The sequence below is a fragment of the Pristiophorus japonicus genome, chromosome 18 (assembly GCF_044704955.1).
Source record: "Pristiophorus japonicus isolate sPriJap1 chromosome 18, sPriJap1.hap1, whole genome shotgun sequence".
Lineage (NCBI taxonomy): Eukaryota > Metazoa > Chordata > Chondrichthyes > Pristiophoridae > Pristiophorus > Pristiophorus japonicus.
Genome location: NC_091994.1, coordinates 46166497 through 46192869, shown reverse-complemented (window position 1 = coordinate 46192869; position 26373 = coordinate 46166497). Strand labels below are relative to the sequence as shown.

The 26373-nt window shown below is 48.4% G+C and overlaps 1 protein-coding gene across 18 annotated transcripts in view; it reads right to left on the bottom strand.

Annotated features, from left to right (window-relative positions):
- Nucleotides 1–26373, bottom strand: part of LOC139228683 (receptor-type tyrosine-protein phosphatase S-like) — a 592821-nt gene that overhangs the window by 97005 nt on the left and 469443 nt on the right. For 7 of the 18 annotated variants that reach the window (XM_070859939.1, XM_070859924.1, XM_070859926.1 and 4 more), the window contains 5 exons: nucleotides 19246–19461; nucleotides 16068–16228; nucleotides 13826–13837; nucleotides 12918–13030; nucleotides 8250–8291 (listed from right to left, as the gene is read on the bottom strand). In XM_070859939.1, the coding sequence (XP_070716040.1) occupies nucleotides 8250–8291; nucleotides 12918–13030; nucleotides 13826–13837; nucleotides 16068–16228; nucleotides 19246–19461 (544 nt within the window). The remainder of the gene's footprint in view (nucleotides 1–8249; nucleotides 8292–12917; nucleotides 13031–13825; nucleotides 13838–16067; nucleotides 16229–19245; nucleotides 19462–26373) is intronic. The other 11 variants (XM_070859932.1, XM_070859933.1, XM_070859942.1 and 8 more) reach the window with 3 other exon arrangements.

Genomic DNA, 26373 nt, shown 5'->3' with positions numbered 1-26373 from the left:
GCTCCACCATTTAATAAGATCATGGCTGATCTGATCATGGACTCAGCTCCACTTCCCCGCCCGCTCCCCGTAACCCTTTATTCCCTTATCTCAAAAATCTGTCTATCTCCGCCTTAAATATATTCAATGTCCCAGCCACCACAGCTCTCTGGGGCAGTGAATTCCACAGATTTACAACCCTCTGAGAGAAGAAATTTCTCCTCATCTTCAGTTTTAAATGGGTGGCCCCTTATTCTGAGACTGTGCCCCTTGTTTTAGATTCTCCTATGAGACATGCAGAGGCTACAGGAAAGAAGTGAACCAACAATAATTAGAGGGGAAGGCAGCCTTAAAAAAAATCTGCATTGTGGACGTGGGATACTGCTGTCTGTCAAATATCTCAATTCCCAAGGCACTTGGAAAGCTTCCATTTTGGTTCTGCCCAGTACCTGCACTACTGACACACATCTGCACAGCTTGTCAGAAACAGTGCTTCAGTTTGCTTAAAAGATCAGTCAGTTCTCCTCGGAGCTGAAGTGATCGGGGGGTTTTATCTCTGAGGCCGGGGAACACTGAGCACGTTGGAGACTTCTCAGTGTGGTAGGCCCAACCTTGAGGTCATTTAAGGTTATTCCCTCATCAGGAAATTCAGCCTTGCAAGCCATAAGTTGGTGCCTACCATCTACGTGGTCAGGAATGTCGAGGTTATTGAGTTCACATTTACCATTTTATATTGTGTTGCTAAAATTGCCACACTTTCATGTTGGATGCCTCCATTGATGACGTGAGATGGCTGGTGTGCAGTAAAAGCAAGGGCACAGGCCCTTATCCTTCCTGATGCTGACAGACTTGCTCTGCATTTGTTTTTATTTCAGATTTGATGTGTTTTTGTTTAGCTAATTTGGGGTAGACAAGGCCTTTGATTTCGATGTACAGCTGACAATATCCCCATTAAGGATTTTTCTTGTGTCGTCATCGTCAACTAACTTTTGTTGATGTTTTTGCTTCTCTGAGATTCTTCTTTCCCTCTCTCAACCTTATATCTGGCTTTCTCCAGAAGGGTTCCTAATGGAATTACAGGCCCCGCTTGTGGAGGTAGCGGGTAGTGCCTTTGGTTGCTACGGAGAATTTCAAGCCCTGTTACAGAATCAGCAGAGTTTGATCATTTAAAGCAGACAATATGGACATTAAAATCGAGGCAGCACAGAGATGAGAAGCAAGCATGAAATCATCATCAGTTTTTGTGGTGGGCCGTCATTACAGTTTGATACACTGCGAAAAGAACCAGGGGGACGTGTCACAAAACACGATCCTGCGTCCTGGAAAACGCCCGACACAGACACACTCCTTATCGAAAGGGGAAGCACTGCATCTGTTTTCAGGTCTGCTGCCCACTAATTTACACGCACTCCCCAAGGCTACCTGGCACACACACACAATTAAAAAAGCTGCCTCTCTTTTGCTCCTTCTCCCTCCTGGATTCCTTGTTGTCAACGCTGGCCTGACGGGAGGGGCGTGGGAGGATGTGCTCCTACAGGCCACTTTTCCGTCCCCTCACCACACAGCCGCTGATGTTGAACTCTCCAGCCGAGACCCAATGAAACCTCGGTGAAGTTCGCGTCAGTCCGTGTTTACAACCTTTTGGTTTGGGTGCCAATGTGTCGCCACTAAAGCTACGAGACCCTTAAAATGCTCATTGATTCTCCCTCCTCAACTGAACTGTTCTCCCCCCGCCCCCGCCGCCCCCCATCTCTTGAAGGTGCGGACTTATGCTGGAGTACAGTTCCATCGATGTCAAGTGCACCCACGCGCCCCCCCCCCCGCCCCAGAGCCACTCTTCATGTGTGAAACCTGACTGCAAGAATCATTAGGTTATTTGACGAGAAAGTCAATAAAGCTGAGCCCCATCCATTCCTTCTGTAATGGCCACACAGCTTCCAGCAGGAGTCAATGTACAGTAACTGGGGGGAGCGGGCTACTTGCCCCCTGGCTCAGGGGCTGCTGAGACTTTTAGTGGTGCATCAACCACTAGCTGATCAAGTACAGGACCTCATTGGCTCAACTCCCCCACAACATTTACAATGGTAGGGATATGGTAGCATAGTGCTTATGTTACTGGACTAGTAATCCAGAGAACTGGACTAATAATCCAGAGAAGTGAATTCAAGTCCCACCACGGCAGCTGGGGAATATAAATTTGGTTAATTAAATAAATCTGGAATTTTTTTAAAAAGCTACTATCAGTAATGGTGAGCATTAAAATCCAACTGGTTCACAAATGGGAAGGAAATCTGTCTGCTGTCCTTGCCCAGTTTGGCCTATATGTGACTCTTAACTGCCCTCAGAAATAGCCCAGCGAGCTCAGTTGGACCAAACCACGATGACAAAGTCAGCACAGCGGGCGCACTTTCTCCACAATCTCCAGCGGTTCAAGAAGGCGGCTCCCAGCACCTTCTCAAGGGCAATTAGGGATGGGCGATAAATGCCGGTCTTGCCAGCGACGCCCACAAACCGTGAACGAGTAAATTAAAAAAAACAACTCGAAGGCTCCACATTTTATCATTTCCTGCAACATATCACGGTGCAAAGTTTGGCGCCAGGTTCTATAAATCCACCCTACCAGCTCAGCGAAGACATATGGCGATAAGAGGCCATGATTTAAAAAAAAATGATTTCCAACAGGGTGGAGATCAACAAAGCGATCCTCAGGTTTGAGCTTTGCTATGTAGTGGATAGATTTAACTCTGAACTAGGGATGCGCTGAGTAATATGCCCACTGCACGGCTGATCTGGTACCACATTCAGCCTGCTTCGGGACCCTGCAGTAATAGTGCTTTCAGGATGGCACAGTGACAGGGAATCAGCTGTAAGCTATGCCTGCAGCACCGTCCAACCACAAAATGTAATTCCACCACACCGTCTGTACGACAACACACCACTGGTTGCTAACAGCATGGCAGTCTCTGCCACAGACCCTGGTACAGGATGGGCATCTGTGCCGTCAGATGCCTGAGTTCTCCGGTTAATGAGAAGACTGGCCACTGCTCCTGCCAGGAGAGAGAGTGCCGCGCGCGAGTTGTGCAAGAATGAAACTCGGCTGTGACATCACCCTGCAGGCGAATACCTGATCACACACTGACTGTCAAGGCTCCCACATGAATTATGGTGACTTGAGTGAAGTTGATCAGTGCCTGCAGAACGGTAACACAAATGGGCCAACACCAAATGAGAGAAGATTGGCAAGAAAATAATACAAGGTGCAGCGCACATAACCCACCCACCATCATCACTATCAGTGTAATATATGCACAGACTGATTGTGGTTCATACTTGTCCTTGCCCTTTCCCCCACTGTCCCATTAAATATTCATCAAAGACCTAACAAAGGAAAAGTGTTCAAATCTCACAGACCAACTAAAATGACTGGTGTGGGAAATGGCAATGCCGTGCTAGGGCAGTAGGGGGCGCATGTCTGAGGTTTGCCGAAATATTTACTGTGCATCTAACCAGCACTGCGCCTGAGCTGGGAGTGCTCGATTGATGCTGACAATGGCTTCAAAGAAAAGTGGTTAAAAAAAAAGGAACATTTCATCCCCCCAACACTGGTATCCATCCCCAGTTGGTGGGCACAGACTTCTCCCTCCTCCCCCCACCCCGGCTCCCCGCCGCCCCAAAAACATTCCACACAATAAAGAGTTAAAGTTTCTACGATGGCCCAGGGCACATCATTGCACAGCTGTGTCCAAGGCATCACCGAGATGAATGGATATCAAAAGGTTGAATCTTGCAGAGCCAGATTCATTTCCATTTATATTGCATTCCACTTCATCCCACAAATGTTGCTAAAGTCTGCGGTACTACTTATGCTAATTATACCTAGCTACAGACTATAATTTTTTTTTAAAGATACATTAATGTGTTGGCACAAGTGAAGATTAGCACCTGATCAAGGTTGGGGATTACTACAATTGCACCACAGTGTCCCAAAAAGATAGTATCTATCAAACAGTCGTGTCCGTGTGCCAACAATTAAACAGGTCGAATCCCATCGCTTCTAGGACCAGGATCCTTCGAAAGGGATGATAAAGAGAGCACAGCTCCAGGCCCATAAACAGGGTGGCTTTAGAAAAGATGAGGCCAGTCTGATATAGGTCTGCCTTCCCCCGCACCTGCACCTCCCCCTTCTGGGGTCATTAATCTATATTAATGATTTGGATGGAGGGACCACGTGTAATGTAGCCAAGTTCGCTGATGATACAAAGAAGGGTGGGAATGTAAATTGTGAGGATGTCACAATCAATCTGCAAAGGGATATAGACAGGCTAAGTGAGTGAGCAAAAATTTGGCAGATGGAATACAATGTGGAAAAATATGAGGTTATCCACTTTAGCAGAAAAAATAGAAAAGCAAATTATAATTTAAATGGAGAAAAATTGCAAAGTGCTGCAGTGCAGAGGGACCTGGGGGTCCTTGTGCATGAAACACAAAAAGTTAGTATGCAGATACAGCAAGTAATCAGGAAGACAAATAGAATGTTGGCCTTTATTGCAAGGGGGATAGAGTATAAAAGCAGAGAAGTCCTGCTACAACTGTACAGGTATTGGTGAGGCCACACCTGGAGTACAGCGTACAGTTTTTGTCTCTGTATCTAAGGAAGGATATACTTGCATTGGAGGCTGTTCAGAGAAGGTTCATTAGGTTGATTCCGGAGATGAGGGGGTTGACTTATGAAGATAGATTGAGTAGGTTGGGCCTATACTCATTGGAGTTCAGAAGAATGAGAGGTGATCTTATCGAAACATATAAGATAATGAGGGGGCTAGACAAGGTGGATGCAGAGAGGATATTTCCACTCATAGGGAAACTAAAACTAGGGGACATAGTCTCAGAATAAGGGGCCGCCCATTTAAAACTGAGATGAGGAGGAATTTCTTCTCTCAGAGGGTTGTAAATCTGTGGAATTCTCTGTCCCAGAGAACTGGGTCATTGAATATATTTAAGGCGGAGATAGACAGATTTTTGAGCGATAAGGGAATAAGGGGTTATGAGGAGTGGGCAGGGAAATGGAGCTAAGTCCATGATCAGATCAGCTCTGATCTTATCGAATGGCGGAGCAGGCTCGAGGGGCCAGGTGGCCTACTCCTGCTCCTATTTCTTATGTTGTTATGTTCCCAGCCCAATCTGATATTACTACCTACACAGCCTGCAAGCATACTCGCTCACCAACCTTACTCTTCCCATTACGGTGAAGGGCTGCCTTACCAACAGTAACTTCACATCGTAAGTGAAGCATTCCTGAGAGACGTGGTGAGATGCTGACAAATGCAAGTTCTATCTTAAATTATGGGGCAAGACTGGAATCAAAGAAAGATAAATCCTAACCCCTTTGAGTGCAGAATAACTGCCCACCACCTGTCGATGGCAATGGACAGACCTGAGCTCTTCCCATATTTGTTGCATCTTGTCTTCCAGCCAAAACCCACTCTCATAAATACAGGCCCATCTGGATCGACATGAATGTACTAGTCATCTGAGCTTAATCAGAAATGATTTTTGTATAATATGTCAATTTTATGTAAAATTTCATTGCAATATTCATTATTATTAAGCTATGTTGCCTGGGCTCCAAGCTCTGGAACTCCCTGTCTAAACCTCTCCACCTCTCTACCTCTCTTTCCTCCTTCAAGACGCTCTTTAAGACTTACCTCTTTTGGTTACCTGCCCTAATTTCTATTTAAGCGGCTTGGTGCCAAATTGTTTTATCTCATAACACTCCTGCGAAGCGCCCTGGGACGTTCCACTAAAGGTGCTATATAAATACAAGTTGGCGTTATATAAATATGTTTTTTTTTTTTGGAAATTCGTAGCCAATCGTTCCAATTCTTTGTCAAATCACAAACGCCAGAGGTCACCTTGCACACGCCAAGGATCACTCTGCGCCAATGCTCTTAGTCAAAAGGCCTAGAGCCACTGCACCATTCCTGGAAGTACTGCAATACCAGGTTCGTACCATGGAGGTGGATGGGTCAGGCCCCCCCACACACCTCCGTGGAGGTGGATGGGTCAAGCCACCCCACCCACCTCCTGTTTCCAAAAAAGCAAGCATATACCTTCCTGATCCAGGGAGAACCACCCGGAGGTCATGGTGGCTACTCCCCTGTCAGGTCAGTTACGCATGATCTTAGCCAAAAGGTATGTTGTTACCCAGTTCTCATTTTTTTTTAATCTAATGAAGGTCAACAGTTTTTTTAAATCCCAGCATGATTAGCTGGTTGATGATCACTGAGGTGTGTGTGTGTGTGTGTGTGTGTGTGTGTGGTCAATGGATATGGAAGGGGGAATGAAAGACAGAGGAAGAGAGAAAGAAAAGGGCCTGGAGTTTCTGCTTTGGGTGAATTGCACTAGTTTTGAAAAGTGTTTTTTTTTTCTCCCCTCAAGTTTATACTCACTCACTCATTTGCATATCGAACGGAAAACCTGCCGTGAACCAGTGCAATCGGGCAGAGCTTTACAACGTAAATTTAAAAAAAAATGTTTTGCTTTAAAAAATATTCCTGGATATATTTAAGACTGGCAACTTGGTGCTGAAAATGGGTTCAACACAAAAAATAGGCAATTTTAATCAGTGTGTTTAGTCTGCCACCGGTGACTAACCCGATTTTAAATAACTAAAAATGACTTTGAAAACGATACAGAACCATTTACTAGTTTCACTGATGTAATGCCAGCTTCTTCGCAAATTAAAAAAATTCAAAAGCTTTTAAAGCGTGCCCATTGGTATCCTTGCGCCTCAAAAAAGAAGTTTAATTGATGGAGCCTTTTTGAGGCTGCAAACAAGTGCAATCAACGGAAGCTTGCAATGGTGATTCATTCGATAGGAAGGTGTGCCCAGTTTTGTGGGCGGGGCCGGCTTCTAGCGCAATGTTTTTTAAACGAGCGCAAAAGATCGCAGAAACTCAATTTCCGCTGGACGTAATACGTGCTTGACATTCCGTGACCTTTTGCCCTCGGTTTGGCCGGTTTGAGATGAATTGTGCTGACAAAAATATCGCAACCTAGTGTTAAGTTGAGGCCAATTCACTAAATATATTCAAAAAGGAGTTAGATGTAGTCCTTACTACTAGGGGGATCAAGGGGTATGGTGAGAAAGCAGGAATGGGGTACTGAAGTTGAATGTTCAGCCATGAACTCATTGAATGGCGGTGCAGGCTCGAAGGGCCGAATGGCCTACTCCTGCGCCTATTTTCTATGTTTCTAAGTCTTTTGTGAAGCAACATTTTCTATGTCTGGAGAAAAAGACTCCTGCTTAACCTAGCCCGCTGAGGAAATCAGAGGCAAAATGGCTGCCTTCAGCATGGAGCAGGGGGTCGCTTGTGAGGACGTTGGGGGGCAGGGCGGGGGGGGGGGGAAGATGTTTTGTTAAATGAGAAGAGTGGGTTTAAAATTGATTTAAACATGTTAGCAGACCGCAGTAATCCTTTCCCAGCATTGTTTGTCCTTCGGAATCATTGAGGGAGTACCTCAGAAGTGCCCATTTGTCGTGATTTAGAATAACATAGCAAAATAAATCGATGGCAGCAGGAGAGAGAATGGGGGCATGTGGAGAGTAGATGTGTCATGGGTCAGAGGTGAGTGTGTGGAAGCTCCCTGACACAGATTACATGGGAATTTACTGTTGTCTATATGAAACTATAGACAAGCTCTCAGCTGGGATTTCTGAATCTAGATCGATCGGAAATGGGCTAAAGTGTGAACATCCCCTCCCAAAGTAAAACGGAATGACTATTTCTGAGTGGTGGGTTAATGGTGGAAACTGCGTTTTGGACAACAAATCCAGTCTTCAGATCTTAAGAGACCAAAGACCGGCACCTGGCGAGTTATCCCCAGCCGAGCACCCCTTCCCTCTCGCCCGTACCCCGCAGCTCCTCCTCCATCCGCAAGGTCCGCATGACCACCAGGCGAAACTGATGAAACCACAAATCTGCAGACAACCCTGGGCTGGAAAGGGTTAACATTCGAAACAAACAGCTAAAAAGCATGCAAAAGTGCAAGGAACTACAAGCTTAGCCAATGAGCAGCCAGGAGCCTCGAGAGAGAGAAAAACACATTAAAAAATACACCAAGAGGTGGATAAGAAACATAGATTATACATACATACATATATATATATCTATAGCTATATATATTATATATATATATAAAAAATAAAACAAAAACAAAATCAAATAAGCCAACAAAACAGTAGGCATAAAATGCAAGTGGGAACTAACTTGCAAATTCGGGTTCACTGAGGGGGCTGCTGACAACAGATTCTGTGAAAAAGAAACATCAGCACGTGAACACACTTAAATCTACAGGCTGGAGAACGCAACTCAAGGGGGCAATAACAGAAAATAAAACAGGAACTCAAACAAACAAACAAATGCATGAGAAAACAGTCGGACTCCAATCCGGCCCTCTGAAAGAACTCAACCATTTGTTAAGACTTCCTTACCTCGTTCTCTTTTCTTTCTCTCTCTCTCTCCCCAGTGGCTCGTTTTGTTTTAAACACAACCGGTGTAACTGTGTCCGCGTAGGGCTCTCTGAAAGGTCGGGACCCCCCCCCCCACCGTTTACGAGGGCAGGTACCCAGAATGACTATGGGGGTTGGGGAGGTGGGGATGTGGGGGGGGGGGGCGGGGGCGAGGTGTAGGGTTCTGACAAGATATAGGGGTCAAGGGTGAACAGGTGGCAAGGCGGAGTCCACAATCAGACTCTTCTCCCAATCCTGCCCCGCCCCGGGTTGCCAACTCTGGTTGGACGTATTCCTGGAGTTCCATCACACGACCTCCCACCTCCAACCGCCCCGCTCAGTGAAGCACCCTTTTTTTTTTTATCCTTCTCCAATATTTTCAACACAAATGAAAAAGACACACAATGTTTGGCCCCTGATGATTTTTTTTCTCCTGGGTTGCAGGCAACAGAGTCCTGGAGATGAATCTTGGAGACTCCAGGACAATTCAGGAGGGGTGGCAACCCTATCCCCATCCCTTTTCCCCTCCCCTGTCCCGAAGGAGCTGGCTCGAGCTGGCGCACGGTTCCACAGACGGCGACAGCGTTCTGGTTCCGCGACGCAGGAGCCTTAACGGAGTGTCGACGGCGTAGTGGGCCGTGGAGGTCACCACGAGCCCCACCTGGCGGCCTCGCCCACATATTTCCCTACCAGGACTAACAGGACACTGATGACGAGCAGGAACCCGGGTTGCCTTATCGCTGCCTCTAGCCCAGGGGGGCACTGGAGCCAATTGTAGCACTCCCGTACATCCGAGCCAGGGTGTCCCTGGAGAAGGAGCACGCGGTGTCCACCGGTACGCTCGCGGCCTTCCGCGAGAGGTGGGCGCCGGAGGGACTGGAGTGCATCATCACCCCTGGCAACCAAATTTTTATTTGATTTAAGTTTACCCGTCCAAAATGTAATTGGTTTATTTTGCCGGTTTTAGTGCCCGCGCCCCTCCTTTAATCAGGGGGCACTTGATTAATGTTTTGAACAAAATAGTTGTAGCACTCCCGTGTAGCCCGTCTGAGATTATCTAACTCAGCACAAAGAGAGGACTGAACCTAGGACTGGGACAGCATTTGCTGCTGGCCGGGAGAGTGGTGCAGCCATAATCAAGCTCACTGAGGTGGAGGGGTGGTGGGGTGGGGGGGCGGAGGTTGGTGGTGTAAAAGAGGGCCTTTTGAACAGGGAGGAGTCATAATCTCTGAGAACCCACCACCTTTGCAATTAAACCAGATGTGGAGACACACTAGGTGCAAAAAAAACACAGCACAGGTACGTTCATATTACCAGGGCCACCCCTTATTAACTGCACCCCCAGGTGTGAGACCAGCTAGGCTTCGCCCCCAAGTTGAATCCTTTGTCATTTGTTCCGGAACAAACCATGTACTATAAATGGGGGTCACAGACTCAGCAGCCCTGTTTACATGGTTGATAATGCCAATTCCACTGTTGACTCGTTTGGATCTAGTCGCCAGTATTGGAGAAGCTATTATTTATGCCCATTTAATTCCGGTTGATGTTGTGTCGCGAGACCTGGAAACAGTGACCAATTACTGAATTCCTCGACATCCAGTGTGCATGCAATGGCCAGAAAACCCATCGACTAACGAGGAACAAAGCCTGCTGAGTACTTGGCACCTGGTCACATCATTTACCCACGATGCATTAGCACAAACAGCCATCTTGTGTTGCCAAACCTGGCTGATGAAACACTCGCCTGAATTTATTGATAAGACATCAAGAAATTCCTCAAGCGTGCCAAATGATTGGTTCACTGGACTGCCCAAAGTAATGGCAGAGCCAATCATTGGCGATAATTCAACTGGTTTCCAGGTGAATACCCACAAGTGTGGACACCCTCAAGCAATACATCCTGGGATTCAGCATAGCTACTTCCTTCAAATGCCTGATATCTCTCAAAAAGGTCCTGCATAACTTTGTAATATGTAGTAAAAATATTATTCTCTGTGATTGGGGTCTTCCACAACTACAACTTTTTGGAAAAAAAATGAAAACCTCTCGTTTTATGACCCATTTTTTCTGTGGTCGCCTTCGCTGATCAACAAGACGAGTTAGCAGCCCATTCCTGTCCCTCTGGCAATGCTGTTTTCTATTTGACCAATATGGGGTGTGCAGGAACAGCTCTGGGTATCTCCCACTTTGTCCCTCTCTCCCGTTTGGCTCAGCGCCTGCACGGTGGGGGATTGGTAACTCAGCTGTGGGAAACCGTGGGCCCAAACCTGTGTGCCGCCATTCCAAGACGACGCTTCGCAGCATCATTGCGGTCTCCTGTCCCGTTGGGGCCCAATTTATGACACAGCTGAGGCGGCCAAACTTTTCCCCTCCAGCCGAAAAGTAATCTCTGTGTCTGATGAACAAACTACTAATTTCTGCCGGGTTGGTTCATTAATCATTTTGGTGGAAGAATTCGACTGAAGATTTAACATTTGGTTATGCATCTTATTTCTCAGGCATCAGTAAGGACGCCCCAGTCGATAATCCATCATGAGGTGTCACATTAAAAAGCCACACATTTTAATATTTGATAAAATGTAAGATTTAAAAGGGTTGACATTTGGGATTACTTCATCTCCTGCAGGGTAAGGACACAGACCAACTATCCCCGCTCCTTCACTCTGGTTGATCATTTTATGCCCTCCCACACCACACAACATTCCTTGACTGAGGTCAGGTAAACACCAGGTTTCCGGGCCTTCCCCACTCCCACTCTTGAGAAAGCTGCTGGGAGATGATCAAGAATGATGCAAGTTGGCCCAGCTTCCTCCATCCCGGGAAATGCCTTGCCTGTCTAAAACTGGGAGATTATAACCCTTGCAATGCCTTGTGTCTTGGGCCTACCTTCGGTTTGCTATCCTGAAACAGCCTCTCCCATACTGTAAACCCCCTAACCAGGCTAGAAACACTGGAAGGAAGTAGCAGTGCTGTTTGCCGATCCTCACAGAAACCAAGGGAGAAATACTGACCCAAACCTGTCTGTGGAAGGGGTCAGGAAAGCCCATCACTACTTATAAATAGCTCCGCCAATCCAAGAGATACCACAATTTGATTTGTGTGATACTCTGCGATCCAGATACTTTCCAAGAGCCAATCAGGATTGGAGCTTGGCCAGCTCTAAGCAGATTAGTTCAAAAACCATTCACAGTCCAGAATATGACTGATAACACTCATATTCTTGACAGTAGTGGTCAATCTGTGTGAATACAAGGTCTGTACCAGTGCTGGTGGAAAGGGAATGGGAAATCTCTACATTGCCCCCCGATGTGCATGTCTCTATTGCACAAAGCCCCGACACTGCAGCTGTGTGCAGTACGCAAGGCAGAAATATATGATCCATTGATCTCCATGGCAACCTCCTCCCTGTGAGCTGTGACTCTACAATATTCCAGCCTTTGAATTTTAGGAAAAGGTATGTTGCACTGGGCTGGGGGAACAGGCGACTGAAAAGACCAATGTAACCTGCAAGAAGCTTAGTGTTCTGGGTGTGGCCCTGTGAACTTAACCGATAATCACTGTTGTGTTGACGATACTTCTGGCCATCTTATGCATAGCCTAAAAACTGGGGCCATTTTTTCACTCAGATTTTCTGAGTGCCTCCCAGTCCCCCATGACCCAACAAGGAATGTGGATTAAAGACTAATCTATTCCATAAAGGACTCTTCTATTTTTACTGATTAACCACTAATTTGCATGAACTACTGGCATGTTAGGGTTCTGATTAGGACCAGATTTTTGAAAAAATGCAGTTATGTTCTCATTCTGTGGCACAAAACAATCTTGTAATGATCCAAATGAATGCCCCACCTGCCAATTTAGCACATTATGATGGAGTGGGTACAGGCCACATCAATGTTAAGATGGTCGACTCTTAATGGAGGGTAAACTGGGAGGGGAGCGGGGGGGAGGTAGAGAGAGCGGGGGTGGGGGCAGTCAGAGGGCCAAAATAAGTTTTTGCACCAAAAAACCCAAGCTTTTTCTTTAAATCTTTAGGGAATAAAAGGGCTCCTGTACTTACATTGTGCCCCCTTGCAAGTTATTTTTCCCTCCTCAGTCCTTCCCCTGAGTTCAAGACCAGTGGCTCAAAAGTGCACCAGCATTACACAGTAACTATCTGACAGGTATTCAGTGCCACATAGCACTGCTCGGAGCTGCCGGAACGACTACCCTGGCTGAGGCAACAACACCACTGCCACCCAGTAAAGGGGCACCTTCCTTTATTCACAGGCTCCCAAACAGCTTGAGGATAGGGGGTGCTCCCGAGGAAACACATTACAGCTAAAACTGTGAACACGGCGCTCACTAGACATTTAAAACTAAAACTGAACAACAATGTTGATTATTCCAGCAGCACTAATACACAGTTAGAGGGACTCAGCTTTACCTGGCGTCTGAAAGTTGATGCGTCTCATTTCTACTGGGTCCGTGGGGTGATGGGACGGCACCTCGGCATTGTTGAGAAGACACTTGGTGCGAGGATCACTTTCTTTACGTTTTCTATCATTAGAATGAAATGGATACTAGTTAGGTTGCAGATCGGCCACGGTGCTGGTCACTGACAGATCACTGCAGCCAGCCACGACAAACATCGATCATTTTTGTGGGCGAATTTTGTGTTTCAAAAATTGAAGATTTCCATTTCAGCACCAAACACTCCCAGAAAGATATAGCATGGTAGCTTCTAAGTAAAGCTCCTTCCGTTGTGTCGCATAATCAGGAGCTGTGTATTTTTGTGTTGCCTGAACCAGGCTTCCTGGGCTTCTGAGTGAAATCAGTGGCAGTTCCAGCCTGTGTCGGAGCTGGGTTGAGATTGCCCAAGTTCATTTGACGTGGATCAAAACGGCCGGTAGACAGAGGAGAGCCCACCGCCCTGAGCTAGAGGTGGACGGCCTGTGTCTAACACACTGCACCATCCAGTCACTCCATCAGGCCGATTGTGTGCGCTGCTTCTTTCCTCTCAATTCAGCAGCCACAGAGTCGTTTCAAGCCAAGGGTTGATTTTGCAACCCATTTACACCAAGAGCTGGCTCTGGAATCGGGATGAGGAGCTGCACTCAATACAACTGGGCCGAGGGGCGATGCAGTGAGGTTCTGTCTGATTACCCGCAGTGCTCAGTAACACACACTGAGGAACTTAGCACACCTTTTGGTTAAAAGACAACACATGCACTTTCAGAACAATCCAAACTGATTGCATCAATTGTTAAAATAAAGCAAGTCATTATTAATCTCTGTACTTCTGCAGATTGACAGAAAATAGTCCGGAACTCTAGATTAAAAGTGGCTGCTTACCTGTCGGGCTTGCTGTCCACGATGAGTGCATTAAGGGAAAGATAAGAGCCGTGTAAATGCTTCAATATAAACTTCAATAATACACACACACAGACACAGGCACACTGACACAGGCACACACACACCGACAAAACACACACACACACTAACACACACACTGACACACACACACTGACACACAGGCATACACACAGACACACACACAGACATGCAGATAGACACACGCACACATACACACGCACACACACATACGCACATACATAATACAGCAGCCGGCAGCACCCCTTCGCTAATTAACCCAATTACCATTATTGATCCACTATGAAAACTAATAGTTAGTAATGAAAAAGGGCAGATTAGAAAGTCATGACATCAAACGGGCCAGAGTGCTGAAGAGCAGGACCAGAGAATTAGCTACTGTATGGAGTAACTTCATAAGTTGGAAAGGGTAAGTTAATATCAGACGGCCAATGCCTGTGGGTGGAGTGTTAATTGCTTAATATTTTAATTTTCTGTCATTCTGCAAAGGCCAACTCCTTCGGATATCCCAGTTCCAAAACCATGGCAACACAGAACAAGTAGCTCTGCGCCGGGAAAGTGGAGGGGAGGAGAGGTTGGGGGAGGGGAGGACAGGTTGGGAGAGAGACAGGGAGGTGGGAATAGGATAGAAGACTGGGAGGGCCGGGGGAATAGGAAGGAGGAGGAACAGAGGGCTACTTATAAAAAATATTGTCTGGTTTACATTTTGAACATTTCCACACAGCTTGCTCAAAAAATGGACTGTTCATACAGCGCTAGGTTTGGTGTTATGTAATGTAGGGTCATCACTGATAGTTTAGAATTCTCCTGTAATCAATTGCCGGTCAATACTGAATAAACCTTCAGCGATCGCACTGCAGACGTTAATCCCGTTGCATTATTTTCATTGTGCTTCTGAAATTAAAACTGACCAAAAACAGAACAAGCCTCCCACGCACATTAAGCTGAAGTATTATAGCCAGTAAGTGACTGCAGGAACGCATTTTGTTAAGCTGTGATGGACTGCTAACAGGATCCAGTCATTGCATCGTGTTGAACTAAACTGCTTCCATTCCTTTTCTGATACCTGGATTCCTCCTTCAGCAACGTTAGCACAGCTCCAGCTCCCTCTCAGTGCTGAACGCCTACATTGTCATCTCAGTTCTCTAAGCTCTCAGTTCTTTGCTTTGGTTAAAATGGTAAGATATTTTGTTCAGACATACTGTACAGTGCCCTCAGTGAATAAAAACGTGAACCAGTGTAAGACTCAGCCCAAAATAGCAGATGATCCCGCATTCAAATCTGGGTTTACACTGAGTTACCCGATCACAGCCAGGTTACCCAGACCTAGTTACTATTCAGTGACGCCTGCCTGGGGTATACAGGTGTGATGGGTGGATGCTGGCCCTGTGGTCAGATAGCCTGCCGACATTCACTGTCCTGGGTCACACAGGAGGGATGGCTGCACGAAGTACACACATCGAAAGTGTACAAGAAATGGAGATAAAGCACAGCGTGGCCCGAGGCTGTGCAGCTTGTGAGGGCTGCTGGATTATCACATTGTGAGCCCAATTCTTTGTTATTAAAATAATAACCTCCTGTAACTTCTTCCAGCCCTCCGAGCAATCCGCATTTCTTCAACTCAGGCGTCTTGTGCATTCTCTACTTCCTTCGCCCCAGCGGCCGGGCCTTCAGCTGTCTAGGCCCCAAGCTCTGGAATTCCCTCCTTATACCTCTCTGCCTCCCCCACATCTCTTGTCCTTTAAGATGCTGCTTGAAATGTATCTGGTCGTCTGTCCCGATGTCTCCGTTTTTGGCTCAGTGTCAATTTTTAGTGTCTGATCACGCTCCTGTGAAGAGTCTTGGGACGTTTTACTACGTCAAAGGCGCTATATAAATGCAAGCTGCTGTTGGTGTCGAGCACCCCGATAGCCTTATGGGTAACGGCACCAGCTGGCACAGCACCGTGTCATACAGAGCAGAAGGTCCCCAATTCTAATCCCAAACAGCAATTGGGACTTCATAAAAATGTGTATGGTTTGGGATGATGAGACAGACAGAACACGCACGCTCGCACACCCCCTCTCCCCCGGAAGTAGCAGTCAGGAGCATGGCTGATTCCCCAATAGCCCAGGTGACCATTATCATTCCCAATGCAGTCCTTGCCAAGCAGTGTCCCAGCCAACCTAACCGACCCTAATCCTATCAATAGAGACTCGCTTACTTTTTGTACAGTAGGATGGCAATTACTATGCATATGATGAAGACCACTGCTAGCACTGGGCCCACCACCCAGATCAAACCCTCTTCTCCCTCGATAATGGGCTGTGGGTCAGGGTCCGCTGAAAGGATGGGGTCAGAGTACGGACTCGCTGCAAACATTTTCTGTAATGACAATTATAGAACATGTCAGTCACAAGATTCATGCATGCACTCCCGCATTGGCTACTTTCAGAAATAAAGAAATGATCGAGAGGTTTCTCCGTAAAAGTCAAAATAAATCAGAGCAGTGAGAAATAGAACAGGACACCTCAGGAATAATTCCCAAATACTGACAGCAGCTGCAATTCTAAAACATTCAGCCATCGTAACATAACTGACATGAGGGATTGCAGTCGGTGATGTTCAGTCAGTTGATGACTGTTTAACACACTCATGACAAATTCCTCTGCTTATCCGGTCATTATCATATTGCTGTTTGTGGGAGCTTGCTGTGCGCAAATTGGGGCCGCGTTTCCCACATTACAACAGTGGCTACTCTCCAAAAGTACTTCATTGGCTGTAAAGCGCTTTGCGACGTGGTCATGAACGGCGCTATGTAAATGTAAGGGCTGGATTTTCCGCTTTCTGCCGCCCCTGCTAGCGCCCCAGAGGGGCGGCACTGAGCTTTTCCGGGCCGGCGGCCAGCTGGGACTTTCGGTGCCAGTTTCGGCGGGGCTCGGCGCATTACTGCCTGTAAGAGGTGAGCCGGTGTGCACCGCCTCTGGTTACGACACTGGCTCAATCCGTAGCGCCCCCTGCTGGGACCGCCTGTGAAAGCTGGCGGACCCAGCTTTAGCGGCCGCAGTGAGGTAAGTAATACCGACCTCAGGTCGGTGTGATTGTCTTTTATTTTATTTATTATGTGATTTATGTTGTGTTTGGCGTGAGTTATTTATTGGGAGTGTTATTGGTGGGTTTCTTTCAGGTTCCCCCCCACCCCCCGGCCCCACCTCAGGCCTCTCTCGGAGCGCTCCAAGACCGGCTGTCTAGCTGGGGATTTTCCCATGTTCAGCCGGCCTAGCGCCCTGAGAGGGTTGTGCAATGCCTCCCTTAGCACACCGCCCCACACTCAGGGCCCAGCTGCCCAATTTTGCTGACTGAGATGCAAACTGTTTCCGGGCGCAAACTTTACCGCCCCGTCGCCATTACCGCCCCAAAATGAGCAAAGCCTAAAATCCAGCCCATGGTGTTTTTTTTCGTTTGCTACTGTAATAGTGCTCTTAACACTTTTTAAGAGAGGAATTTGACAAAAGTGGCAAAGAGAGAAATATGACAAAAGTGTGCTAAGCTATCGTACGGTAACAGCAGTTTCTACCTTATGGAATCTACTAGACGGGGCAGGTAGGAAACAACTTTTTGCTCTTTCACAGGGATTCAGCACAAAGAGATATTCTCTTATAATTGAATGTAAGCCGCTTTAAAATGAATCCTGGAGCAATTGCTTCACACAAAAAGGGTTGAAAGAGTGTGATGCACACTGCCCTCAGAAGGGCATAGATGCAGAATCAAGATGGATATTTAACTTTGAAATAAGCCTATTAAGGGATATGGAGAAAATGCAGCAAATTGGGATTATAAAGATGAAGAGCTACCAAAAGGGCAGTGCAGGCCTATTCTTATAATAAAAGACACAAAGAAATTCATAGATCCCTCTACACCTGAGGCACAGGAAGAGATCTAGAATCCAATTAGGTTGGGTTTGGCCAAAATATATCTGACCGCTCCTTAGATCAGACAAAGCTTGAGGGCCATAAATATAAGATCATCACCAATAAATCCAACAGGGAATTCAGAAGAAACTTCTTTACTCAGAAAGTGGTTAGAATGTGGAACTCGCTGCCACAAGGAGTAGTTGAGGTGGATAGCATCAATGCATTTAAAGGGAAGCTGGATAAACACATGAGGGAGAAAGGAATAGAAGGATATGCTAACAGACTTAGATGAAGAGGGGTGGGGAGGAGGCTCGAGTGGAACATAAACACCAGCAAATACCAGTTGGGCCGAATGTCATGTTTCTGTGCTGTACATCCTATGTCATTCTATGTAACACAAAATCTACCAGCTTAGACCAAAACCCACCCTCAATCGTTACTGAGTTATCAATAATCAGCATGGATTGCATTTTATCTAAAACCCTAGGGCAAGACTTTGCCCAACAATCTCAAATGTCTGTACCATATACTCTTTGTAAGACAAGCTTCTCTAGCACAGTTACAATTGGCCATTTAAATAGGGACATGAGACACATCTTGACTTGGGTTCCCTTCCTTTTGAACTCTATCCAGCTGCAGTTAACTTGAGCAGCTCAGCTGCCTGCTGGGATGGTGGTGGTGAGGCGGAAGGAAGAACATACTTTATAACTCATATCCACAGCCAGCTTTTGTGCCTTACAAACCAAGGAGTATGTGTGATAGGGAACAGCATGTTTTATTCACTTTGGGCACTCAGTGTCGGAGTCAAGGACTCCCAGGTCAGGTGTTCATCGCTCCACCATTGGGGGCTGTGTCTTCAGCTGCCTACACCATAAACTCTGGAATTACCCAGCTAAACCACTCTGAATCTCCACCCCTCCTCCTTTAAGATGCTTCATAAAACTTAGCTATTTGACCAAACTTTTGGTCACTTGTCCGAATATCTCCTTATGTGGCTCGGTGTGAATTTCTGTGAAGCGTCTTGAGACATTTTACTATGCTATATAAATGCAAGTTGTTGTTGTATAGCACGGCCCACGGCAGCGTAAAGCTGCTTCTACTCTTCCCCGAACAATGGCCGAGAAATTCGTCTCGGGCAGTGGCGCAAAGCGGGTGGTATGGAATCGGCCGTCCGCTATACGCAGCCCCCGATATCCGACTCCATTGACTGCAGTGGAACTAAATATCAGGCACTGAGTACAACGGGCGGCCAATCCCATACCGCCCACAACAAATTCCCAGGCACTTATCCCAAACTCAGCAGAGTGCCCCCTACAGGGCCTAGGTGTCATTTCTGTTACTCACAGCAGAATATAGAATTGGAGAAAAGGAGAGTCAAGAAGATGAGGAGGAAGTAGTCGGGTGGGGCAAGAAATGGATGACAGCATTGAAGGTAGGGTAAGAAGTGAGATGTTTGCTATAATCTTCATCAAAAAGACGTTCACTCACCGCTTCTGGGATGTCCAGGACGCCCAGGATGAAGAATACATATTTGTTACCCTCCTCCAGCGGCTTGTTTTCGAACCCTCCATAAAACTCCCGGTCGCCAAGAATGAACTCATGCGGGAGAACATCAAAGCGGCCGGCTATGTAGGGTTTGGAGTGGCCCAGTTGGCGGCGGGAACGGAGACTTCTACGCCGGCGCCGTGTCAGGTCCTGAAGGAGCTGGAATAGACAAGGAAGAATTTATTTGGACCAGCAGTCTCTTTTCAGCAATGTGCATTCAGCTCTCTTACCACACACGTTCAGGAGATGGTGGAGGGGGTAGATTATGGAGGAGCACGAGAGCGTGGACGTCTCAGTGGTGGGGAAGATTGTACAAACAGCAGCCCGTGCAACAGGCAGCAGTGGGACACAACAGACCGGGAATTACAGGAGTGTAAATGGCAGAGGGACAGACCAGACTGGGCAATAGGGGACAGAGGGACCAGACTGGGCAATAGGGGACAGACCAGACTGGGCAATAGGGGACAGAGGGACCAGACTGGGCAATAGGGGACAGACCAGACTGGGCAATAGGGGACAGACCAGACTGGGCAATAGGGGACAGAGGGACCAGACTGGGCAATAGGGGACAGAGGGACCAGACTGGGCAATAGGGGACAGAGGGACCAGACTGGGCAATAGGGGACAGAGGGACCAGACTGGGCAATAGGGGACAGACCAGACTGGGCAATAGGGGACAGACCAGACTGGGCAATAGGGGACAGAGGGATCAGACTGGGCAATAGGGGACAGACCAGACTGGGCAATTGGGGCAGAGGGATCAGACTGGGCAATAGGGGCAGAGGGATCAGACTGGGCAATAGGGGACAGAGCGATCAGACTGGGCAATAGGGGCAGAGGGACCAGACTGGGCAATAGGGGCAGAGGGATCAGACTGGGCAATAGGGGACAGAGGGATCAGGCTGGGCAATAGGGGACAGACCAGACTGGGCAATAGGGGACAGAGGGACCAGACTGGGCAATAGGGGACAGACCAGACTGGGCAATAGGGGACAGAGGGACCAGACTGGGCAATAGGGGCAGAGGGATCAGACTGGGCAATAGGGGCAGAGGGACCAGACTGGGCAATAGGGGCAGAGGGATCAGACTGGGCAATAGGGGCAGAGGATCCAGACTGGGCAATAGGGGACAGAGGGACCAGACTGGGCAATAGGGGCAGAGGGATCAGACTGGGCAATAGGGGCAGAGGGACCAGACTGGGCAATAGGGGAAGAGGGATCAGACTGGGCAATAGGGGCAGAGGGACCAGACTGGGCAATAGGGGCAGAGGGACCAGACTGGGCAATAGGGGACAGACCAGACTGGGCAATAGGGGACAAAGGGACCAGACTGGGCAATAGAGGACAGACCAGACTGGGCAATAGGGGCAGAGGGATCAGACTGGGCAATAGGGGACAGAGCGATCAGACTGGGCAATAGGGGCAGAGGGACCAGACTGGGCAATAGGGGCAGAGGGATCAGACTGGGCAATAGGGGACAGAGGGATCAGGCTGGGCAATAGGCGACAGACCAGACTGGGCAATAGGGGACAGAGGGACCAGACTGGGCAATAGGGGACAGACCAGACTGGGCAATAGGGGACAGAGGGACCAGACTGGGCAATAGGGGCAGAGGGATCAGACTGGGCAATAGGGGCAGAGGGACCAGACTGGGCAATAGGGGCAGAGGGATCAGACTGGGCAATAGGGGCAGAGGATCCAGACTGGGCAATAGGGGACAGAGGGACCAGACTGGGCAATAGGGGCAGAGGGATCAGACTGGGCAATAGGGGCAGAGGGACCAGACTGGGCAATAGGGGCAGAGGGATCAGACTGGGCAATAGGGGACAAAGGGACCAGACTGGGCAATAGAGGACAGACCAGACTGGGCAATAGGGGCAGAGGGACCAGACTAGGCAATAGGGGACAGACCAGACTGGGCAATAGGGGACAAAGGGACCAAACTGGGCAATAGGGGACAGACCAGGCTGGGCAATAGGGGACAGGGGGACCAGACTGGGCAATAGGGGACAAAGGGACAAGACTGGGCAATAGGGGACAGACCAAGCTGGGCAAAAGGGGACAGAGAGACCAGACTGGGCAATAGGGGACAGAGGGACCAGGCTGGGCAACAGGGGCAGAGGGACCAGACTGGGCAATAGGGGACAGACCAGGCTGGGCAATAGGGACAGACCAGGCTGGGCAATAGGGACAGACCAGGCTGGGCAATAGGGGATAGACCAGGCTGGGCAACAGGGGCAGAGGGACCAGACTGGGCAATAGGGGACAGACCAGGCTGGGCAATAGGGACAGACCAGGCTGGGCAATAGGGACAGACCAGGCTGGGCAATAGGGACAGACCAGGCTGGGCAATAGGGGATAGACCAGACTGGGCAATAGGGGACAGAGGGACCAGACTGGGCAATAGGGGCAGAGGGACCAGACTGGGCAATAGGGGACAGACCAGACTGGGCAATAGGGGACAGAGGGACCAGACTGGGCAATAGGGGCAGAGGGATCAGACTGGGCAATAGGGGCAGAGGGACCAGACTGGGCAATAGGGGCAGAGGATCCAGACTGGGCAATAGGGGACAGAGGGACCAGACTGGGCAATAGGGGCAGAGGGATCAGACTGGGCAATAGGGGCAGAGGATCCAGACTGGGCAATAGGGGACAGAGGGACCAGACTGGGCAATAGGGGCAGAGGGATCAGACTGGGCAATAGGGGCAGAGGGACCAGACTGGGCAATAGGGGAAGAGGGATCAGACTGGGCAATAGGGGCAGAGGGACCAGACTGGGCAATAGGGGCAGAGGGACCAGACTGGGCAATAGGGGACAGACCAGACTGGGCAATAGGGGACAAAGGGACCAGACTGGGCAATAGAGGACAGACCAGACTGGGCAATAGGGGCAGAGGGATCAGACTGGGCAATAGGGGACAGAGCGATCAGACTGGGCAATAGGGGCAGAGGGACCAGACTGGGCAATAGGGGCAGAGGGATCAGACTGGGCAATAGGGGACAGAGGGATCAGGCTGGGCAATAGGGGACAGACCAGACTGGGCAATAGGGGACAGAGGGACCAGACTGGGCAATAGGGGACAGACCAGACTGGGCAATAGGGGACAGAGGGACCAGACTGGGCAATAGGGGCAGAGGGACCAGACTGGGCAATAGGGGCAGAGGGATCAGACTGGGCAATAGGGGCAGAGGATCCAGACTGGGCAATAGGGGACAGAGGGACCAGACTGGGCAATAGGGGCAGAGGGATCAGACTGGGCAATAGGGGCAGAGGGACCAGACTGGGCAATAGGGGCAGAGGGATCAGACTGGGCAATAGGGGACAAAGGGACCAGACTGGGCAATAGAGGACAGACCAGACTGGGCAATAGGGGCAGAGGGACCAGACTGGGCAATAGGGGACAGACCAGACTGGGCAATAGGGGACAAAGGGACCAAACTGGGCAATAGGGGACAGACCAGGCTGGGCAATAGGGGACAGGGGGACCAGACTGGGCAATAGGGGACAAAGGGACAAGACTGGGCAATAGGGGACAGACCAAGCTGGGCAAAAGGGGACAGAGAGACCAGACTGGGCAATAGGGGACAGAGGGACCAGGCTGGGCAACAGGGGCAGAGGGACCAGACTGGGCAATAGGGGACAGACCAGGCTGGGCAATAGGGACAGACCAGGCTGGGCAATAGGGACAGACCAGGCTGGGCAATAGGGACAGACCAGGCTGGGCAATAGGGGATAGACCAGGATGGGCAACAGGGGCAGAGGGACCAGACTGGGCAATAGGGGACAGACCAGGCTGGGCAATAGGGACAGACCAGGCTGGGCAATAGGGACAGACCAGGCTGGGCAATAGGGACAGACCAGGCTGGGCAATAGGGGATAGACCAGACTGGGCAATAGGGGACAGAGGGACCAGACTGGGCAATAGGGGACAGAAGGACTAGATTGGGCAATAGGGACAAGACTAGGCAATAGGGTACAGACCAGGCTGGGCAATAGAGACAGACCAGGCTGGGCAATAGGGAACAGAAGGACCAGAAATTGAAAGGTGACGTCACAGCCAAGGAGGTAAGTGATTGGCTGATGATTGGTAAGTAGTTTTTCTTTTTCTTTTCGATATCATTAAGTAACATTTAGCATTGTTGTTGCCAAATTAAGTTAATCTAAGGGTTAAGACATGGCAGGAGAGCTCGGGCACGTGTTATGCTCCTCCTGTACTATGTGGGAAGTCAGGGACGCTTCCGGTGTCCCTGATGACTACGTGTGCGGGAAGTGCATCTGCCTCCAGTTCCTGATGGACCGCATTGCGGCACTGGAGCTGTGGGTGGATTCACTCTGGAGCATGCACGATGCTGAGAATGACGTGAATATCACGCTTAGCGAGTTGGTCTCACCACAGGTAAAGAAAGGGTACACAACCAGTTAGTAAATGGGTGACCACAGGAAGAGCAGTGCAAGTAAGGTAGTGCAGGGGTCTCCTGCGGTTATCCCCCTGCAAAACAGATACACCGTTGAAGAGGATGACTCATCAGGGGAGGGCAGCAGCAGCCAACTTCATGGCACCGTGGGTGGCTCTGCTGCACAGGAGGGCAGGAAAAAGAGTGGGAGAGCTATAGTGATAGGGGATTCGATTGTAAGTGGAATAGATCGGCGTTTCTGCGGCCGCAACCGTGACTTCAGGATGGTATGTTGCCTCCCTGGTGCAAGGGTCAAGGATGTCTCGGAGCGAGTGCAGGACATTCTAAAAAGGGAGGGTGAACAGCCAGTTGTCGTGGTGCACATAGGCACCAACGATATAGGTAAAAAACGGGATGAGGTCCTACAAGCCGAATTTAGGGAGCTCGGAGTTAAATTAAAAAGTAGGACCTCAAAAGTAGTAATCTCAGGATTGCTACCAGTGCCATGTGCTAGTCAGAGTAGGAATCGCAGGATAGCTCAGATGAATATGTGGCTTGAGGAGTGGTGCAGAAGGGAGGGATTCAAATTCCTGTGACATTGGAACCGATTCTGGGGGAGGTGGGACCAGTACAAACCGAACGGTCTGCACCTGGGCAGGACCGGAACCAATGTCCTATGGGGAGTGTTTGCTAGTGCTGTTGGGAAAGAGTTAAACTAACATGGCAGGGGGATGGGAACCTATGCAGGGAGATCGAGGGAAATAAAATGGAGGCAGGAGCAAAAGATAGAAAGGAGAATAGTAAAAGTGGAGGGCAGAGAAACCCAAGACAAAAAACAAAAAGGGCCACATTATAGAAAAATTCTAAAGGGCAAAGTGTGTTAAAAAGACAAGCCTAAAGGCTCTGTGCCTCAATGCGAGGAGTATTCGGAATAAGGTGGACAAATTAACTGTGCAGACAGCAGTTAACGGGCATGTTGTAACTGGCATCACGGAGACATGGTCCCAGGGTGACCAAGGCTGGGAAATCAACATCCAGGGGTATTCAACATTTAGGAAGGATAGACAGAAAGGAAAAGGAGACGGGGTGGCGTTGCTGGTCAAAAAGGAAATTAATTCAATAGTAAGCTGGGACATTAGCTTGGATGATGTGGAATCAGTATGGTGGAGCTGCGGAATACCAAAGGGCAGAAAACGTTAGTGGGAGTTGTGTACAGACCACCAAACAGTACTAGTGAGGTTGGGACAGCATCAAACAAGAAATAAGGGATGCATGCAATAAACGTACAGCAGTTATCATGGGCGACTTTAATCTACATATATATTGGGCTAACCAAACTGGTAGCAATGCGGTGGAGGAGGAATTCCTGGAGTGTATTAGGGATGGTTTTCTAGACCAATATGTCGAGGAACCAACTAGGGAGCTAGCCATCCTAGACTAGGTGATGTGTAATGAGAAGGGACTAATTAGCAATCTTGTTGTGCGAGGCCCCTTGGGGAAGAGTGACCATAATATGGTAGAATTCTTTAGTAAGATGGAGAGTGACACAGTTAATTTGGAAACTAGGGTCCTGAACTTAAGGAAAGGTAACTTCGACGATATGAGGCATGAATTGGCTAGAATAGACTGGCAAAGGATACTTAAAGGGTTGACGGTGGCTAAGCAATGGCAAACATTTAAAGATCACATGGATGAACTTCAGCAATTGTACATTCTGTCTGGAGTAAAAACAAAACGGGGAAGGTGGCTCAACCGTGGCTAACAAGGGAAATTAAGGATAGTGTTAAAATCAAGGAAGAGGCATATAAATTGGCTAGAAAAAGTAACAAACCTGAGGACTGGGAGAAATTTAGAATTCAACAGAGGAGGACTAAGAGGGGGAAAATAGAGTGCGGGAGGACACTTGCAGGGAACATAAAAACTGACTGCAAAAGCTTCTATAAATATTAGAAGAGAAAAAGATTAGTGAAAACAAATGTAGGTCCCTTGCAATCGGATTCAGGTGAATTTATAATGGGGAACAAAGAAATGGCAGACCAATTGAACAAATACTTAGGTTCTGTCTTCACGAAGGAAGACACGAATAACCTTCTGAATGTACTAGGGGACAGTGGGTCTAGTGAGAAGGAGGAACTGAAGGATATCCTTATTAGGCTGGAAATTGTGTTAGGGAAATTGATGGGATTGAAGGCTGATAAATCCCCGGGGCCTGATAGTCTGCATCCCAGACCACTTAAGGAAGTGGCCCTAGAAATAGTGGATGCTTTGGTGATCATTTTCCAACAGTCTATCGACTCTGGATTAGTTCCTATGGACTGGTGGGTAGCTAATGTAACACCACTTTTTAAAAAAGAGGGAGAGAGAAAACGGGTAATTATAGACCGGTTAGCCTGACATCAGTGGTAGGGAAAATGTTGGAATCAATCATTGAGGATGAAATAGCAATGCATTTGGAAAGCAGTGACAGGATCGGTCCAAGTCAGCATGGATTTATGAAAGGGAAATCATGCTTGACGAACCTTCTGGAATTTTTTGAAGATGTAACTAGCAGAGTGGACAAGGGAGAACCAGTGGATGTGGTGTATTTGGACTTTCAAAAGGCTTTTGACAAGGTGCCACACAAGAGATTGGTGTGCAAAATCAAAGCACATGGTATTGGGGGTAATGTACTGATGTG